This window comes from Erythrolamprus reginae, chromosome 2, assembly GCF_031021105.1.
Source record: "Erythrolamprus reginae isolate rEryReg1 chromosome 2, rEryReg1.hap1, whole genome shotgun sequence".
NCBI lineage: Eukaryota > Metazoa > Chordata > Lepidosauria > Squamata > Dipsadidae > Erythrolamprus > Erythrolamprus reginae.
Genome location: NC_091951.1, coordinates 272,177,829 through 272,199,408, shown reverse-complemented (window position 1 = coordinate 272,199,408; position 21,580 = coordinate 272,177,829). Strand labels below are relative to the sequence as shown.

Genomic DNA, 21,580 nt, shown 5'->3' with positions numbered 1-21,580 from the left:
ATTTATTAACACACTGGGCAAGCCATGTTGCTAGGATGTCAGACCATCGCATCCCTAAACAGCTCCTCTATGGTGAGCTGTCTAAAGGAAAGTGATCACATGGGGGGGGAAAGGAAGCAATACAAAGACACCTTGAAGGTCTCCTTCAAGGCCCTCAATATCAACACCACCTTCTGGGAAACCCTGGCAGAAGATTGACCAACATGGCGCATGCTGATCCACCAAGGCTACCAGACATCTGAGGCCAGAAGAACATTGATAGCAGAAGAGAAGCGAGCACTCTGCAAAGCCAGAGCTGCAAATGCTGCAACAATAGTGCCCACACGTCTGCCCAACACGTGGCAGAACATTTCGTGTCTTACCAGCTAGGTCTGTAATTTTTACCAAGCAACCAATCATTAAGCAAGAACTACGGCAAGACATGAACAACACAACATCTAGAAGATCAATCTCCATGGGTGACAAGAAGAAGACTTTTATAACTTGAAGTCTACCAGTTAAGGAGGAGTACAATTCATAGCATTCTGAAGAGCACTACCAATACCATAGGATTGTCATCTGATATATCACCAAATACTTCAGTCATCTAGAGTTCAGGTTTTAGCTTATTCTCCATAACATTTCTGTGATAAAACAGTTGCCTTGTCTACTGCTCCAAACAGTTACTTCTACCAAACCTGTAAATGAAAACTGAGCAAAAATTTCCAAAAAGTAAACTGTATCTTTTGCCTTTGTGATGTAAGGCACTTTAAAACCATGGGTGTCAAACTCATTGCTGTCATGTGATGTTTTGTGATGTTTCCTCCCTTCATAGAGCTGGGGTGGGCGTGGCCTGCACATGACACATACAGCCTGCAGGCCGCCAGTTTGACACTCCTGTACAGTGACTATGAATTTCATGAAGGTTGTGGATTAAAGGGAAAACAAAACCTTATTGGAATAATATATTCTGTATTTTGATACCTTTCATTTGAGCCATGGAGAAGTGAATTTGGTTTTCGGATTAAATCTGTCATACTGCAAAATCATCTTGTAATTTAAATAAGCATCCTGTATGTTCTCCATAAACTTAACTACAGTCACTATAAATTGTGTTAGTTCAAAAGCAGCTGTAGACACCAACCATCCCATGAGCTCAGATGAATTTGGCAGCTAAACTCATTTATTTATGACTCAACCGCAGTGTTATCCAAATGCCTTTGTGGGGGAGCAGAATTTCATTTTGTAGTAGTGAAACTCGGCTGAGGTTGACAGCCATCTGTTTCCCCACTGGAAAGAAGGCCCGTCTGGTTTTTCTTCCAGACTTTTGAATGTTAAACACATAACTTTTAAGGCAGGATTTTCAAGCATTTTCAGCTCAGCCTTTTTTCAGATCCACAGAAAGCCACAGTCATGGCATTTTTTTGCAGGAGACTAAATCAGTCCTATCCTTTTCATCTTAAAAAAAACTGGCATAGTTACGGTCAAGTTAACTTGATTTCTCAGTTTCATCTTCTCTTCTAAGTATAAGAGAGGAACAGGTATAAATGTTTTGAAGTTTATAAATTATACTTTATTTTCTTCCTTACTAATTGATTTGACTTCCTTTTTGTTTGGAAAGACTTTTTGCTCTAGGATGGCAAACACTTTAGACAAAGTACCGGCTAAACCATTGATGGCGAACCTATGGCATGGCTGCCACAGGTAGCACGTGGAGCCATATCTGCTGGCACATGAGCCATTGCCCTAGCTCAGCTCCAACGTGCATGTATGTGCTGGGCCAGCTGATTTTTGGCTCACCCAGAGGCTCTGGGAGGGTGTTTTTGGCTTCCAGAGTGCCTCTAGGGGGATGGAGGAAGGCGTTTTTACCTTCCTTCGACTCCAGGGAAGACCTTGGAGCCTGAAGAGAGCAAAACAAGAGCCTACTGAGCCCATCTGAAGTTGGGAAACGGCCTCCAGAGGGCCTCCAGGGGGCAGGGGAAGCTGTTTTTGCCCTCCCCAGGCACTGAAGTATGGGTGTGGGCACTTGCACATGCACGATAGCGCACGCGCAAGCTTTTTTGGCACCTAAGGGAAAAAAGGTTCGCCATCACTGGGCTAAACAATGGTTTTTTGGACTCAAGCACTAATTGTCCTCAACTTTCAAAAATTGGAAGGAATAAAGCACAATGGCTCTAAGCAAAGTTGAGAATCAAAACTTAGGTGATCCTTCTTCTTCTTCTTTAGTTAATCCCCTATCCAGCATTTCTTCACAATGCAAATTAATCAGATTTTTAAAAACACTACTATAATTAGTCACCTGGACGTTATTTTGGGGAAAATATGTTTTAAATAAAAAAAAAAGAGTAATATATGAGCTTGGTTTGTTCATGACAACTAATACTGGCAATTGTAAAAGAGATTTGGGATGATTGAATTATTTGTGCTTAGGTAGTAGTGGATCCAGAGAATAAACATCAAACATTTGAAATATTTGTTTTCTACATACTGCATTCATGATTCTTAAGGTGTCTTTGCCTTTCTGAGTGTAATTCACAATTAATTTCAGAGACTGTTCTCTATGTAGGTAACCTAAATTACCTTTGCATTTTGACCAGGTTTTGTTTATCTCATTGAATATTTCCCCCACTTTTGATATAACTGTACTTGTGTGGACTGCATTGATAATAAAATACACCTAATAACATTTTTACTGTGCTGGAATGGATCACTGTTCTAGCTGCCATTGATAAAACAGTGCAATTTGTCTTCTTTTTAAATGCTGCTTAAGCAACTAAGAGGGCAATGGAAAATAAAGAGGAAGCAAAAAAGCTATATTACGGAACAAAGGGAAATCGATTAATACTTGTAATTACTATGCTACAATGCTTTCAAATGTCACTGAGGTTTTATTGTATACAGTAATTCTATTTTTTAACAGAACAACAGAGTTGGAAGGGACCTTGGAGGTCTTCTAGTCCAGCCCCTGGTATAAATGGTATAAAGGCAGGAAGCCCTTATACCATTTCAGACAAATGGTTGTCTAATCTCTTTTTAAAAACTTCAACCCACAACTTCTGGAGGCAAGTTGTTCACTGATAAATTGTTCTGCCAGGAAATGTCTCCTTAATTCTTGGTTGGTTTTCTCTCCTTGATTAGTTTCCATCCATTGCTCTTTCTCCTTCCTTTTGAAACAAATATTTCTAAAAACATGGATTTAAACAAATCTCCATTGTAATTTAATTTTGAATCTATAAGTATGTGCAAAAGCATACCTCAAAGTTACAACATAGTGTATGGCAGTGTTTCCCAACCATGGCAACTTGAAGATATCTGGACTTCAACTCCCAGAAATCCCCAGCCAGCATTTTCTGGCTGGGGAATTCTGGGAGTTGAAGTCCAAATATCTTCAAGTTGCCAAGGTTTGGAAACACTGGTGTATAGGAACCTATGTAGTCTTTCTTTGTTCTTTCCCTCCTCAAAATGATTCTATAGGATCTACCTTTATGCAATAGTGCTCTGCTGGGAAATAGTTAAGTATTTTGAGATATGCACCATATTTTATGGAAAGCAAATATTCTATATGTTAATTTCAAATCATTCATTGAAAATGGCAACTGAAACACAATTATTTGACAAAGTTGACAGCTTTAACGGTACAGTGTTTTTGGACACGGTAAAATCATGGTGCTCCCTACTTTTTAACCTCATAACGTCTATTTATCCTGGCTTGAATGATTACAAGTATCCAATCTTTTTTGCAGAAGGCCTTCCCTTTAGTCTCAAAATATCTCAAACAATTAGGTATTTTACTGGCAGAACATTCCCTATTGTTTTTCAGGTTATCTCAAAATACTTAAAAAAATGAAACTTGTAAAATGCATAGTCTCAGTTACCAGTGGACAGGAAGTATGACTCCTGCATGTGTTTCAGAGGCTGAAAAGGCTATTAGAAATGCCCTGCAGGTTCCCTCAGATGTGTCCGGAAAGGAAATCACTACATAAAGCCTTACTTCTTTCCATGACGCATCTCCAACGGACTTACAACCTGCCCACAATGAAAAACAATTCTCTTAAATATCATGATTTTTAAATACAAGAGATGGCATTGAATGGTAAACTTACAGAAATATTTACGACAGAGAAATGAAAGAGTAAAGGAGATTAATAATAAATAAAATAAAAATAAATTTCATATGCAGTCTAAACTCACACATAATGGTAAGCAAAGATTTTTAACTACAGATTGCTGGGGGGGGGGGAACATAACCCACACAGGGCTGGGCAACCACTTTGTGGCTAGGAGATACACATTGTAAAACACTTTTTCAGCTTTTAAGGGTTGTAGAGTTTGTGAGTGAGGATATCAGGACTTTCTACTAGAGGCTAACACAACTTCTGTACTTTCTTACTTACTTACTTACTTACTTTCTTTCTTTCTTTCTTTCTTTCTTTCTTTCTCTCTCTCTCTTTATTTAATGAAAAAAGTTGCTGCTGCAATTGGCAGGTTTCTGCCAACTCAATATCATGCCATGAAAAATGGTCTGCAGATCATTTATGACTCAATAATAGCTTATTTCTGCAACAGTTGGTGAATTCGGCGGGTAAAGCAAAAATCAATAAATCCCATTATGATCTAATGCAATGGTTAAGAATCACTTGTAGTCTGATTGCACTGCCTATTCTAGTAGATTATCTGGGTATCAGATGGAGATTAATTTTTCTCCAAAGAGTATATCCATTATTGCACTGGCTGGGCACAAAATAACCCAAGTCATGCGATTTCACAGATGAAGGGAAATATCTTGATATTCTAGCAACCGCAACAAACCATTACTTGGGAAAGATTCCCAACCTCACTATTCCTAGTTATGGGCCAAAAGTTGGAACAGATATCCATAATCTCTATGGGCAGATGTTGTTGCTTGGTTTTTATTTTAAAATTTGTTTCAAGATATTACAACATATAATAAAATAACATGTAATATACTAAATGAGAATGATGGGGGTGGGGGTGTTAAGGGAAAGAAATGCTGCCTAAGAAACAATGAGACGACAGTGGGGAGACCCCAATGGCTTAACAGTTATTAACTAAGACTCCTAACAGTATTCCTAATATAGAAATACCGTACATTCTCCTGTTCTGGTTTTTATGCACTCACTGTTTCTGCAATTTATTGTTCCTATTGATAAAAACAGCAGTAAGAGTTTTTTTTCTCCCCAAATAGCACTTTGCTCTTAATGGATGTCTAGCAAAACATCCATCTTAAATATTCTCCAAGATTCACTTTCCCTCTGAAAAAAAACCCCTGGATTTTTTTTGTTGTTTGGCAGGCCCCAGGGGAAGAGCCTTCTCTGTGGTGGCCCCAGCCATCTGGAATCAACTTCCCCCGGAGATTAGAATAGCCCCCACCCTCCTTGTCTTTCGCAAGTTACTTAAGACCCACCTATATCGCCAGGCATGGGGGAACTAAGAAATTTCCCCCAGGCTTATTATATTTCATGTTTGATATGTATGTGCTGTATAGTTTTTAATTGTTGAGGTTTTTATATGTTTTATTATTAGATTTGTTCCATTGTTATACTGTTTTTATTACTGTTGTGAGCCGCCCCGAGTCTTTGGAGAGGGGCGGCATACAAATCTAATAAATTGAATTGAATTGGATTGCATAACTTAATAATTTTGACAATCTCAAATACTTTTCCTACCGAATGGCAAGGTTATTCTGCAACAGTGATGGCCATCCTGGATGCAAACCCGAAAGCTAATTTTTAAATTCACATGTTAACCTCATCCCTCTGATAATTAAGATACCACACTTCATTCTCCTCCCCTGGGAAAGCTCATCTAGTGAACATTCCCAATCAAGCAAAATTGACAGCAAATATGAATCTGGAGATGTTGGCTGCCTTCTGCTGAAGCACTCCTTTAGCCTTTAACTCCTCTTTAGTACAGAACAGTTTTTGTTTATAAATACAAAAAAGAACTCTCTAGCAGCTTCACATTTCTTCCTTACAAGGAATACAAAAGTTGCTTGGATGTATTTCCCAACTGCAGTATTACTGCAGCAAATTACTGGAATACATTAGGAAACTAATTCTCCAGACAAATTAGCTTAACAGCAAACTATGTTAAAAATGATGAATTTTAATTTAGATTTATGAAAGTAAAGTAAAAGAGAAAGGGAGAAATAAGGTCTCTGTTCATAAATCTTAATAGATTTATATTTCCTTCTTTTCTTCTATGAGGAAATATCATGTTTATATTCTACTGTATAGCTATGTATGTTGCACATAAAAGTAGTTTTATAGAAAGAAACAGGCAATCCTCCAAAAATGATATACAGTACTCTCAATCAATTTGATTTTGTCGTTTGAGCTGCAATTGTTTTAGGCATGGCAGAAACAGCTGTCTTAAGTTTTGCTTTAGGGAACAGGAAGAACAGACAAAATCTATTCTTTTAAAATCAAGGCTTTATAGCCTGATTTATTTATTTGGAAATGCAACTCTTGCGCTTCAAATAAATGTGCTTAGACTGCAATCTTATTTAGTTGATGTAAAGAAACACATGGATTACTAAATTTCAATCATAGAAAGTTTTGTACTTGCTAATGCTTATCCTTGAACTCATGGTTAGCATAATAAGAGTTCAGAGCCTGTAAATATATAAAGACTCAAAATTAAGCTCTCTAAGTTTGGAGTCGCTTGTTTGTGGGATGGGTGTTCAGAACAATATGATGAAATAAAATAAAGAAATAAATAGCATTATTAGATTTATGGTTTAAATTCATGGTTTAAAACCTTGGCATAGCATTGGTGATCTCAGCCAAGGAGAGATGCCATGCGAGATGCGATTGTAGTAAACACGGCATTTTGAAATGAGAAAGAATAAGAGACAGAGGTAAAAGTGGGACCAGCAACAAAATGTAGAATTCTCAATACAGGGTCCTTTTTTGTAATCACCTGGAATCTCTCTTCCAATTACTTTTTTTTTTTTTGGGTGGAGGGACAGCATTTTTAGAATTAAAAAAAAAAACATTTGAAAAATTTATCCTACCTTTATTGATTCTGCTTTGCTACCCTTGATTAATTCCATATGTTTACACCCTGTAAAGCAGTCTATTACTTAAAGCACTCTTGCCAAGGGTATACAGTACGTTGTACAATTTGTATCGTTACAATGTCTGGCCCTGTGAACCATCACTGCATAGTTAAAGAGTGAAACTGTACCAATCTACTATCTGTTTACAAAAGTGCAAATATTCAGGTTTTCCCTCCTGTTTGTGGTGATTTCAGTTAATCCATGTAAGAGTTGAAAGGCATGATCTCTGGTCAGACCTAGTCGTACCCCCGATCCCCTTCCCATGAACAGAAATGGTCTCTAGACAGAGGTGAGCTGCTAAGGTGGAACGGTGATGTGTGCTCGCCCCCGTGGTTCTGAGTCCTAGCGGAGTCCAGTGCAATTACCCAGTCCTAGCGGAGTCCAGTGCAATTACTGCACCTGGGCAGGTAGCGAAATCGTGCGTGGACACGCAGGTCGCTGGGATGCATATATACCGGGGTCCCCAACCCCTGAGCTGCAGCTCATTATTGGGCTTCTGTCCTATTTCCAACCGGGCCGCGTCAGCCAGAGGTCTCCAACCTTGGCAACTTTAAGCCTGGAGGACTTCAACTCCCAGAATTCCCCAGCCAGCGTTGCTGGCTGTGGAATTCTGGGAGTTGAAGTCTTCGAGGCTAAAGGTTGACAAGGTTGGAGACCCCTGGCTTAAGCGATAGGCCAACACATGCACATGTGCAGTTCAACTCATGCAAGCAGAAGGCCACACCATATGCTCATGCCCGCACAGCTCCACTTGCAATGGAGATGCGTGTGCACGTGCAAACACGCTGCTCTCCCCATCCCTTCCCAAGCAGGGCTGCCAAGCCACCAAAGGTTGGGGTACCTCTGATATACAGAATATATTTTTCTTGGATGTGTAAAAGTAATTTATCTCTGTTTACCTGTGGCTCCTTCTCATGTTTGCTAGGATCTTTTTCATAACTCTCTGCATAGATTCTAAGGGTGGCTCGCACATGGCTTGAAGCACTTATTCTAAAGATGAGTCTGGAAGCATCAGTGAATATGATCCTCAACCCCTGCAGAGCAAATAAATATTGTACATGTATGGAAACAGAATTCTTGGGAACAATAATTTGCTAATGTTAATGTTACTACAGTGATCCCTCGCTTTTCACGGGGGATGCGTTACAAGACCACCCGCGAAAAATGAAAAACTGTGAAGTAGAGATGCTAGATTTACAACATAAATTTAACATTAAAAAATGTAAAAAGCATGGCACACACCCCTCCATCGATGCCGCTCGCCCCTCCGCCGCCTGCCCTTCGCCCAGTGCTCCTTTTAAACCTGTGCCTTAAACCAAGAGAAAAGAGAAGAGACCTGTGTGTGTGTGAGAAAGGCTTTGGGTGAAGCTGCCGTGGACAGCGGCGGTGCTCTATCTAGCTCTGTCCTCGCAGTTCTTGCGGCTCTCCTCCTCTGGAGCAATGATGGATCTTCCACCAGCACCGTGTAAACGATATTGCCGGGCTCAGGCAGCGGAACGGTGGAAGAGGAGGCAGTGGCGGAGGCGAGGGGGTTGCAAGCGGCCACCCCCCCATGGCACAAGGCGGTTGGGTGGTCGGGGGGGGGGGGCTGCTGTCAAGCCTGGCAGCAGTGAGCAAAGCCGCCCACCCAGGAAAGTGCCGCATTTGAAAAGTTGCGGCTTGGCTTCCATACTCGCCCCCGGGGGAGGAGCAGATCAGGAAAACCCATGGTGTTCAAAAAAACCGTGGAGTTTTTTTTCCATTAATATTTTTTGAAAACCCATGGTATAGCCTTTCTGCAAAAGTCGGACCCGTGAAAGTCAAGGGACCACTGTATACTGTAGCATTTAAGAATATCATTTGCAACAATAACTGATTTTCTTATTCAACAGGAGGACATAATTTTCTTTCTTTTTTTAAAAAAAAAAGTTTCTTTATTGTTTTCGAAAATATTTCTCACATGTTTTGTTTGGGTTTTACAGATCTTATTCCATCTCTATTACCTTTTGTATATGTCGTTCATTTCCTTATATCTTTTATTAAATTGTAAATGTTCAAATATAAATATTATAAGTAAAACACATTTTTAAAAGAAAAGAAAAGAAAGAAAATGCTTGTACTTCATTTCTATTAATATTGCAAGATATTTGTTATTCTTTCTATATATACTGATACTTTGTATTGTTAGGAGGACATAATTTTCAATCTTATTCTATATATTGGAATTGGAATTGTTTGGCTGGTCTACTACGGTAATTCAAATAGAAATGATTTGGGTTATGCTTACTATTTGGGCCTTGGAGGTATTTTCCATTAATAAAATTGTCATATTTATAATAGCAAAAGTTAAAAATAATGCACATTTCTATTTCTCTTCCCAGTTGCCATGTTTGGAATCCATTCAGATCTAGTTGCTGTTGCTGGCAGTGAAGGATAAAGCAAAAGCTAAAAATCATACAAATTCTCAATTATCTTAGTCTGGTTCTTACCATTATTTTTCTTTCAATGATGTCATGGTATGTGTAAAAAAAAAACCCTCCTGGACATACCTGTCTTTTGGTCACAGTGCCATCTACGGGATCCACGTATTCAAAGTTGGTTGCTCTCTGCACAGTGTAAACATTATTTCCAACAGCAAACTGTTGATTAGTGAAAGATTTGTCGGTGACCAAGGCTTCCAGATCTCTCATTATGTAGTATGCCATTCTTGGATCCAGTGCTTCATAATCAAATCTGGCATTGCAAAAAAGAGAAGAAATATGTGAAAAGTTCCCATGTATGATTTATTTATGAAATCTGTTACGGCTGCATTTATATGACTTAGCAGCTGACAGTTAAAATGGGATAGAAACAGAATAAAAATAAAACCAGTAATTAAACACATAAATACATAAGAAGTTTCAACTAAGCTTTACTCAATAATTTAGCTGAGAAACAGCTCACCCACATTATCAAGGCTCCAATTTTGATGGCAAAGCCAAGTTTTAGTGCCTTGTGAAAGGCCAGAGGTTTGGAGAAAGTCTGATCTTGGTGAGGTGGAAGAAGGTTCTGAAGAGTGGGTGGTATATCATAAGATTAGAAATGCAATACAAACAGGACAATTTTAAATCTATTCAAACACCTAGATCTAAATTTGGTTCTGTTGGACTACCTGCTGTAGTCCTTGTCCAGCTGGGAGCAGTGAATGAGAGTTTTGTTAATTTGGAAAAGAGTGGGAAATCCATAGCCATATATTATTTTTATACGGCCAGCTGATGCATCCTGCCGATTTTACCAGACCTATGATTCCAAGTATGATAGCATAAACCAAGGATGTCCAACCTTGGCAAGACTTGTGGACTTCATCTCCCAGAATTCCTTTGCCAGCCATACAATTCTGGGGGTTGAAGTCCACAGTTTTAAAGTTGCCAAAATTGGACATTCCTGCAATAAATGACATTATTACAAATTTAATGTTATAATTATGGGACATTTACCACTTTCATGATTTCCTTTTATAATAAAATGCAAATAAAGATCCAATGAAATTAAATAATGCATGAATAAAACATCTTCAATGTTCTTAATACTTTTAAAGCTTTGGAATACCAATATTGTCTCATTTTGTATTTTTTGGAATATGCTGTTATTCATTTTTCATTTCATTTTTTTCCCCATTTCATTTCATTGGATTTGTATGCTGCCCCTCTCCGTAGACTCGGGGCGGCTAACAACAGTAATAAAAGCCACGTGCGACAATCCAATACTAAAGAAGCTAAAAACCCTTATTTTAAAAACCAATCATACATATAAACGTACCATACATAAATTGTGGAAGCCGAGGGGGAAAGAATATCTTAATTCCCCCATGCCTGACGACAAAGGTGGGTTTTAAGAAGCTTGCGAAAGGCAAGAAGGGTGGGGGCTATTCTAATCTCTGGGGGGAGTTGGTTCCAGAGGGCCGGGGCCGCCACAGAGAAGGCTCTTCCCCTGGGTCCCACCAAACGACATTGTTTAGTTATTTTTAAAATATCTGAAAGTGAAACTCCATATTTTGGCTATAAATTAATAGCACTCAGATTCTATCTGAATTCAGGAGTTCACTTTACAATGATTTCTACTTCTCCATGCTGCAGTACAAAGTAATATTGTAGTTGTTGCAAAAATTGAAGTGATGATTCGACATACCTACATTCATAATAGTAATTATTTTTATCGTTATTTTATAAAGGCATAAAATTGATGTTGAATTAAATTATGACTGAATTAAAATGGCTATAATTCTGCTGATAACTCTTCACCTGCAATAATAGTGACGGCCAAATTTTGTCCAGTGATCTCTAACGATTTCCTCCACGCCCTGCTTTTGAGCTGCCATAATTGAAAGCCAAATTAAAACAGCCCAAAGTCCATCTTTTTCTCGGATGTGGTCAGATCCTATGGAAAAAATAATAAACATATTATATGATAAGAGATAATCCCATTTCAATTGGAAACAGAGATACTGCCATTCAGTGAATTACTGTACTTTCCAAATACAGTGATACCTCGTCTTACAAACGCCTTGTTATACAAACTTTTCGAGATACAAACCCAGGGTTTAAGATTTTTTTGCCTCTTCTTACAAACTATTTTCACCTTACAAACCCACCGCCACCGCTGGGATGCCCCACTTCCGGACTTCCGTTGCCAGCGAAGCTCCTGTTTTTGCGCTGCTGGGATTCCCCTGCTGGGATTCCCCTGCTGCATTGCAAAAACACAGAAGTCGTGAGGTGGGTTTTCCCATGGAGGGGAGCCTCAGGGGAATCCCAGCAGCGCAAAAATGGGCACTTCAGCTGGCAAAAGGGGTGAAATTTGGGCTTGCACGCATTAATGGCTTTTCCATTGATTCCTATGGGAAACATTGTTTCGTCTTACAAACTTTTCCCCTTAAGAACCTCGTCCCGGAACCAATTAAGTTTGTAAGACAAGGTATCACTGTACTGGTAAGTGAGAATATTTTTACTATATTAAAAGTAGACTAGGATTTGTGCAATTTGATCATTTTTGCTTATGCAACATACATAAAACAACAAAACAAGCCATCCTCCAGCAACCAGGAGCTTTCTGCAGGCGGGGAGTGGGGCTTCGGGACAGCAAGGGGGAAAAAAAAGGTTTTATTCGGTGTTTAAGACACACCAACATTTCCACCCTCTTTTTGGGGGGGGGGAGAGAAAGTTCATCTTATACTCCGAAAAATATGGTAACTTCCTCACACAAAAGCTTCAACTTATATATTTGCATAAGATGTTGAGAGGTAAGAATGCAATTGCCGCTTTGACCACTGATGGCATCATGCATATATCTTCACTTTGACATTATAATGGTTTGGAGATCATTAAGTATTTACTTATGCATTATTGTTCTTCTTCTTTACTTCTGCTTTTACCACTTCGGGTGTTGAAGGAGATACAAAGTTCTGGCTATTGCTTTTCTGGTGCCCTCATCATTGTTAATTGACATTGTTGTAGGGCATCTTTGATGTTGTTTCTCCATCTTTTTCTGGGTCTGCTTCATTTCCTTTGATCTCTTTTTGTACATATGTCGTACGGTATGGAATTCCCCAACATCCTCCCTAGGTGAGCTACCCACTTTATTTGATATTTTTGTATGTATTTTTAAGTTCTTCTCAACCTCCAAAATAATTTATATAGAATTTAGCATGTTTTTATTGTTTGGGGTAAACACCAATACGTTGCTAATACAGGAACGAAATGTTTTTCTTTTGTATCAAAAAAGTCTTTGAGACATCCTGTATTTGCTTTTGTTCAAAAAGTTCAGAATTAACAGATTAATCTGATATACAGTACTGACATTTGAAACCTGATGAGAGTGATTTGCTACTACTGCAAATATGAGACTTGGTTCTATGTTTAATACATTCAGCAGAAATTTATTTTATAGTCCTTTTAGAGCTGTCCAATGGAGTAGGCGTTGTAGTTTAATAGTACAGGAAGTCCTCAATTTACAATAGTTCATTTAGTGATCGTTCAACGTTAAAATGGCACTGAAAAAAAGTGAGTTATGAACGTTTTTCACAATCTTTGTAGCATCCCCATGACCATGTGATCAAAATTCAGATGCTTAGTAACCGGTTCATATATATGGCCATTGCTGTGTCCCAAGGTCATGTGACCCCTTTTGTGACTTTCTGATCAGCAAAGTCAATGGGGAAGCCAGATTCACTTAACAACCAGGTTACTAACTTATCAATACAGTTATTCACTTAACAACTGTGGCAAAAAGGTTGTAGAATGGATCAAAGTTCAGTCAACAAATGATCTTACTTAGTAATGGTAATTTTGGTCTCAACTGTGGTTGCAAGTCAAGGACCACCTGCATTAAGAAATTCTTTCAGAGTATTAATCTTACCAGTGCCAAAACTTTCTTCTCCACAAAGAGAGCATCGACCAGAATCCATCAGATTTGAGAAGAACCTCCATCCTGCTGGTGTTTCATATACCGGTACTTTCATTGATTTTGCAACCCTAAACAAAGTCATCACACACAACATACCTTATTAATATACTATATTTTTGAACATATGGCTATAACATTATTTAAGTGCATCCATTTTAAGGAAAGCCATGGATTAAAAACTGGATTCATGTTCTGGCTATAACAACCTATCACATTCCACTTAGTACAGTTGTTTAAAAGAAGTTTAAATGCAGTTTTTTAAAAAAAAATTATTAGAAGAACAAAATGCTATATTCCCCTGAATTTTTTCTCTTTTGAAAATTTCTCCCCAAAATAATTTAATGTTTACAAATATTGTAAAGTAGCAGATGTTGTAAAAATGGATAAGTCCATAATTTTTTAATTTTGTTTTCTTTCTTTTCCCTTTTTCAGGTATTTTAATCCTTATTAATTTTTTTATTTATCTAATTATTTTCTTTATTAATCTCTCTCCGTGTGTTTTGTGTGTGTATAAACACAATATAGAATGGTACATTAAATACTAATGAAATTAAGATCAAATACTTCAATGTAACTTGCAGAGGTTCTTGTTTCAATGTTACATGCAACTTTGGTTGAAATACTCAAATAATTTTATGCATGTAACATTGACACTCTAAAAATTAGAATTAATATTGACAGCATACTTGCTCTTTCTTTCTCTATTCTCAACACTCTAAACTACCCCCTCCCTCCCTCTCTCCTGTCTCAGACACAACTTTAACATACAGATACACAGATTAATTAATATACCTGCCAGTCTCATGTCTCTTATGGTTATAATCAATATCTCTAGCATATTTTCCTAACTCTTTCACTGGAAGAATCTTTGAAATAATTTTCAGCTATCGGGAAACTCTGGCAAAAAATACAATTGCTTCAGTATACAATTAATTTCTAATGTACACAATTTATGATTGACCACCTTTGGAATATCAGCAAATTAGGTTGTGCCACTGCAATTACTAGCATTTCAAAAAGCAGGGTTTTATTTTAAATCATTACGTAGGCAGTGGTCCTCAACCTTTCTAATGCCGTGACCTCTTAATACAGTTCCTCATGTTGTAGTGACCCCAATCTAGCACCAATTCTCCCAACAGCGCTTTAAGCTGATTGGCAGGAAGGTCAGAGGGACACCCCCACTGTAAATGCCTGATTGGTCAGATTGTAAAAATATGTTCCAAGGCGTCAGAATAGAAGCTTTAGTTCCTAACACCATGGGAAATTTGTCTTTTCCCATGGTCTTAGGCGACCCCTGTGAAACGGTCATTCGACCCCCAAAGGGGTCCCAACCCCCAAGTTGAGAACCACTGACCAAGAGTTTCAATGGAAACTAATTGAAAAACGCTGCTCTATACCATAGTAAGCAGGATATAACAAAATATTGCCACAAAAGCAGGGGTGGGCTACTGCCCGGATGGGGGGAAACGCAGTGGGTAGCGAAAATAGAGTTCCACCCCAGAACACCCAATTTACACTGAAAAATGTTGAAAGTAAATGCATAACCCATGCCCACAGTGTGGTAGTAAAAATTTACCTTTGTTCACTACACAAAGGTAAAATATAGATAGAAACATAGAAACATAGAAGTCTGACGGCAGAAAAAGACCTCATGGTCCATCTAGTCTGCCCTTATACTATTTCCTGTATTTTATCTTACAATGGATATATGTTTATCCCAGGCATGTTTAAATTCAGTTACTGTGGATTTACCAACCACGTCTGCTGGAAGTTTGTTCCAAGGATCTACTACTCTTTCAGTAAAATAATATTTTCTCATGTTGCCTTTGATCTTTCCCCCAACTAACTTCAGATGGTGTCCCCTTGTTCTTGTGTTCACTTTCCTATTAAAAACACTTCCCTCCTGAACCTTATTTAACCCTTTAACATATTTAAATGTTTCATGTCCCCCCTTTTCCTTCTGTCCTCCAGACTATACAGATTGAGTTCGTTAAGTCTTTCTTGATACGTTTTATACTTAAGACCTTCCACCATTCTTGTAGCCCGTCTTTGGACCCGTTCAATTTTGTCAATATCTTTTTGTAGGTGAGGTCTCCAGAACTGAACACAGTACTCCAAATGTGGTCTCACCAGCGCTCTATATAAGGGGATCACAATCTCCCTCTTCCTGCTTGTTATACCTCTAGCTATGCAGCCAAGCATCCTACTTGCTTTCCCTACCGCCCAACCGCACTGCTCACCCATTTTGAGACTGTCAGAAATCACTACCCCTAAATCCTTCTCTTCTGAAGTTTTTGCTAACACAGAACTGCCATATATATATAGATATATAGATTGCATGTATATATTGAGATATTATTTGGAATAAGTGCAAATATGTTAACTTTAAATAAGATAGTTTAATTTATGCATTATTCCCTCTGACACGAAATCTATATTGTGAGAGAAAATTATAATCACAGATTTATTTTATTTTATTTATTTATTAGATTTGTATGCTGCCCCTCTCCGAAGACTCGGGGCGGCTCACAACAATAAAGCATAGTACAAGTCCAATTATTAAAACAGTTTAAAACCCTAAATGTAAAAACAATCAAACATCCCAAACAGACCATGTATAAAACGGACCAGCCCAGGGGAATCAATTTTCCCATGCCTGATGGCAGAGGTGGGTTTTAAGAAGTTTACGAAAGGCAAGGAGGCTGGGGGCAGTCCTGATCTCCGGGGGGAGTTGGTTCCAGAGGGTTGGGGCCGCCACAGAGAAGGCTCTTCTCCTGGGCCCCGCCAGACGACATTGTTTCGTCGACGGGACCCGGAGAAGGCCAACTCTAATCGGTCCTAATCAGTTGCTTGGATTCGTGCGGCAGAAGGCGGGCCCGGAGATTTAGTGCAACTTAAAAGTCAAAATGATAGCTAGCTATTTCAATCCGGGAAGCTTGTCTTCAAATTTGTCTAAGATGAAGTGTGGATTCATTTTTGTAGCCCATATATCATAGCCGTACAGTAATAAAGCAAATATTATACAATGAAATTGCTTTATTATTATTATTATTATTATTATTATTATTATTATTATTATTATTATTATTATTATTATTATTTGGATTTGTATGCCGCCCCTCTCTGCAGACTCTTTTTCCTACAGAAATAAATTTTCAAACTGTTGCAGCTTTCCACAGTCTTGGCATTTAATTCCCTAATCTGAAATGGAGAAGGCAGTTACAAAGAATCCCCATGCAAATTGGCTTAAATAAATACCCTCTGCCCCACACAAACACATATTCAAAGTCGAGATAAAAGGCATTAGGAGTGAAACATGAAAGTAGTATCTATCCAAAATAAATATTATAAACTTGACATACAGTGCCATGCCAGTTTTCAAATCTCTGTTTGTTGAGTATGACTGTAGCAATATGGTTGACATACTAACAAAATATTAACATCAGGTAGTCCTCAACTTACAACTGCAATTGAGCCCAAAATTTCTGTTGCTGAGTGAGAAATTTGTTAAGTGAGTTTTGCCCATTTTGTGACTCTTCTTGCCATAGTTGTTAAGTTAGTAACTTGGGGTTGTTAAGTGAATCTGGCTTCCCCATTGACTTTGCTTGTTGGAAGGTTGCAAAAGTTGATCACGTGGCCCCAGGACACTGCAACCGTCATAAATATGACTCAGTTGCCAAGATCTTAATTTTGTTCAGGTGGCCATGTGGATGCTGCAACGCAGGGGTGGGTTCTAACTTACAACTCTGCCGGTTCGCTTCCTCCAGTGCCACGTGGGTGTGCCTTGTGGGCAGACGCGCTCATGCGCAGTGCCAAAAGTTCAAAAGAAAAACAAAAGCCGAAAACAAGATGGACAATGCCAGAAGCCTGAGTTCTGCACATGTACAGAAGAAAAAAAGTCAGAAAAAATTCTAAAAAATAAAAAATACCCCCTCCAAAAGATGGCAGCATTCATGGACTGGCAACCACCGAACTGACTCCATGACATCAACAGTGGTTTGCTACCAATTCAGGTGAACTGGTTCCAACCTGGAAGAACCCATCTCTGTTGCAATGGTTGCAAGTGTGAAAAACAGTCACAAGTCACTTTTTCAGTACCTTTGTAACTTCAAAAAGTCATTAAATGAACCGTTGTAAGTCAAGGGCTACCTATACATCCTGTTCTAGGGAACCAAGCCAGTGTGGCATTCAGTAATTGTGACAGAAAATATCTACATTCCCAATCTTCACAATATCGTAGATTATCCTTTCAAACAGATGGGAACATATTCAGAAATTCTAGATAAGATCTCTGGAACTACAGAGAGAAATATACTGTCGAGTTTTTTCATGGATAAAACATGATCTACGGTAATTAACTATGATTTGTTAAACTATTCAGACCAGACAAGTTGTTGTTGCCGTATAAAACATCAAATTAAAATTGTAGTCTATTATCATTTTATGGCATATTGGGCAACTTGTGCCCTGTTAGGTCATCCCTTCAAAGATATTTCCTAAAGAGAGAAATGAAATGATCACGAGGACAAAAAAATGCAGTGGGCATGGAAGCAACGTACAACTTCTTGAAGGCTTCCCCACTGAGTTCCACAAAGGAACCCCCAACATTTTTCCTTAGACTATCCACGATTGACCCCTCCAGGTTCCTTAGAGGTCAATAAGGGGCATGCATAAGTGCACCAGTGTGCCTTCCGTCCCCTGTCCAATTGTGTCTCCTTATCTCATTTATCTTTTCTTCCTTTCAAATTTGTTCACCTATAATTTTACATCTTTTCTTCTATTCGTTTCTTTAGTTATATTTAGTTATATTAGTACATATCTATTCTCTTCAATGTGTATTATGTATTGGACTAAGTTGGGCATTGCTTCGATTTCTGCTGCTCTTTTGCACCTTCATGGTATTAGAAATCCTTCTTTAGAGGATTAGAAATCTTCCTTCCTTCCTTCCTTCCTTCCTTCCTCTCTTCCTCCCTCTTTCCCTTTCCTTATCCCTCTTATCTTCCTCCCACTTCCTCTTTAGAATTCCTGCCAGCTTTCCCATTTATTTTGTCTGTGGTAAGCTTGTAGGGGAAAATCAATGGGAAAAATCAACAAAATGTTGCAGGCTGACGGCCAGCAAGCAGGTAAGTTGCTGCTGTTTTGTGGGGAAGGGAGAAAGAAACTGTTTATTTATTTTATTTATTTATTTTGTCCAATACATAATACACATTGAAGAGAAAGATATGTAATAATATAAGTAAATAAAAGAATAGAAGAAAAGATCTAAAAGTATAGGTGAACATATTTGAAAGGAAGAAAAGATAAATGAGATAAGGAGAGACAATTGGACAGGGGACGGAAGGCACACTGGTGCACTTATGCACACCCCTTACTGACCTCTAAGGAACCTGGAGAGGTCAATCGTGGATAGTCTAAGGGCAAAATGTTGGTGGTTAGGGGTTGACATTACTGAGTCAGCTAATGAGTTCCATGCTTCGACAACTCGGTTGCTGAAGTCATATTTTTTACAGTCAAGTTTGGAGCGGTTAATATTAAATTTGAATCTGTTTGCGTGCTCTTGTGTTGTTGCGATTGAAGCTGAAATAGTCATTGACAGGTAGAACATTGCAGCATATGATCTTGCGGGCAATACTTAGATCGTGTTTTAGGCGACGTAGTTCTAAGCTTTCTATTCTTCCTTTTCTTCTTTTATTTCTCCCACTCTCTTCCCTTTTCCTCCCTCTCTCCCTCCTTATTCTGTACATTAGCCCATTTGAGGTACCTTGTTTCCCTATGATGCATTGTTCTGCTCTGTTAAATGACACGACAGTGAGAGTTTTAGTACTATACGGATAAATATGTAAGGGGACCTGTGAAATTAAAAAACGATTTGAAAGAAAACCAGCCCGCTAAATTTACTGGGCCAAGAAATGGAAAAGGTTAAAAACAGCAAAGAAACATACTTATCTTCAAATGTACTTAACCCTCAAAGTTTCAACTGCTTCATCTTCAATCAAAAGGAGCGTAATACAGAAGATTTAAGAGAGTTTTATGTGATATATTCCATGAAAAGAATGGGAGTATAATCAAAAACATCTGTGAGAGCAGTGCCGGACCATGATAAGGCATTTGACAATTTTTGCCGGCTGCATATTTTTTTAATAAAAAGTACTTCAACATTGCTATTGAATCCAGTGGAGGTTTTTACCTCAAACTATATGCAAAGACAGCAGTTTATTTTCTCAAACTCTGCAATAATATGTATAAGCCAAGAGACAAACCACAAAAATGCTATCTTGTATGAAGAACTCGGAGGGTAATTTTCTCTGTTGTTCTGGAGATCTAATCAAAGATTCCTGAATTTTCTTTTTTTAAGCAAACCTCTTTTCCTTTCTATTTGAAGCATTAATCCACAGAGCTTGTATTTCTTCTATGATCCTAACAGAAGAAAAGTGGCAGGTCTATGAAATACATGTTTGGTTTCTGGATATTTTCACTCAGCAGGCACAGGGTTCCCTTAAAAGGCATCAAGTGTATATACCAAGAGTAGAACCAAGCAACTGCCAATATCCCATATATGGTAAGCACTGCAGCTGCTGCTGCTCCCATTATTTTGGATTTATGTGCAAAATAAAATAAAATAAAATAAATAAAACTCAGGAACTGCAGCTTTGACCCAGCAAACAGATAAAAAGGACGCTTCAGAAATATAAGAAACAAAATGACTAAATGGCCTTTTGGGATAAAATACTACAGAACTGGAAGGGAATTCAGTAAAACACTGCTTTTTTCCATTATCTTTCTTACAATATCTAATGGTGGCTCAGCTAATTCAGACTTACTTACAAAGCAGGGGTGGGCCACTGTCCGGACGGTGGGTGAGATGCAGTGGGGTAGCGAAAATGGAGTTCCACCCCAAAGCACCCAATTTGCACTGAAAGATGTTGAAAGAAAATGCAGGGCGTCCTGCATAAGCCAAACCACAGTGTGGTAGTAAAATTTTGGTAGCCCTTCACTGACACCAAGCCACATGCTGTCTGTAGAATCGTAGTTTGATATTGTTTAGGACAACCAGGAAGGGTGGATCCCTCCTGGTACGGACCGGTTTGCCCAAACTGGTAGCGACCCGCTGGTGACGTCAAGATGATGTCACTGAACCAATTCAATTAATGCCAATCAGTGAGCGCTGCCATCTTTGTTTTTAAAGTTTTTTTAAAAAATGTTTTCTTCTGAGCATGTACAGAAGCCGAGTTCCAGCACTCTGCATGCAATAGCTTTCTGTTTTTCAGCTTTGTTTTTTTGCCACATGGCACGGGACGAAGCAGACCAGCAGTGAGATAAGTTAGAACCCACCTCTGCTTCCAGGGTCCCCTACGCCCCTTTGGGCTCCCAGGGGACTGTAGGGAGGCTTGCTAGGCCCAAAAGGGGTGTGATGGGGGGCTTCAAGAGAAAAAGAAAGAAAGTTGGGGATCCTCAAGTGCACGGAGTTTGAGTCCAGAACTTATTATAAGTGACTGCTAAGCTATCCTCAGACTAAGCTAATCAACAATGGAGCTGTAAGAATGCCAGATGATCAATGGGCATGTTCTTAGTTTCAAAATGTCTGGCTTTTCTGCCTGCTACCAAAGGCCTTCTGGGGTTCTTCACAGGAAGAGAGAAAGGGAGGAGGGGAAGGAGAAAGAGAGAGAGAGAAGAAAAAGACATAAAGAAAGAGAAAGGAAGAAAGAAAGGAGGGAGGGAGGGAGGGAGGGAAGGAAGGAAGGAAGGGAGAGACAGAGAGAAAGGAAGGAAGAAAGTACCACAAAATCTGCCGCTAGATGTGGCTTTAGAAGACACTTTAAAACAGCACAGCAATTCAGGGTTGGAAGGAATCTCGGAGGTCACCTAATCCAATCATCTGCCCAAGCAGAAGATCCTTACATTGCCTGGATTATTTTGGTGCCTCTTACAGAGAAGAAAATTGCCAGAAAGGGGGAGTTTATTAGGACAAGGCTGCCATGCAGAGGAAGGCAGAGACAGTCCTTGACTTATGACCACATGGGGGCACTTTCTGTGGGGACATGCAGATGTGCGCGCATCGCCATTTCCGCTACCAGAACAGTGATCCCAGGCCTGCCAGGGGCA

The 21,580-nt window shown here is 38.9% G+C and overlaps 1 protein-coding gene across 1 annotated transcript in view; it reads right to left on the bottom strand.

Moving 5' to 3' along the window:
* PGM5 (phosphoglucomutase 5) overlaps window positions 1–21,580 on the bottom strand; it is a 57,056-nt gene that overhangs the window by 4,254 nt on the left and 31,222 nt on the right. The window contains exons 7-10 of the mRNA XM_070742631.1: window positions 13,430–13,545; window positions 11,320–11,455; window positions 9,589–9,772; window positions 7,960–8,094 (exon numbers count right to left, since the gene is read on the bottom strand). Of these exons, the coding sequence (XP_070598732.1) occupies window positions 7,960–8,094; window positions 9,589–9,772; window positions 11,320–11,455; window positions 13,430–13,545 (571 nt within the window). The remainder of the gene's footprint in view (window positions 1–7,959; window positions 8,095–9,588; window positions 9,773–11,319; window positions 11,456–13,429; window positions 13,546–21,580) is intronic.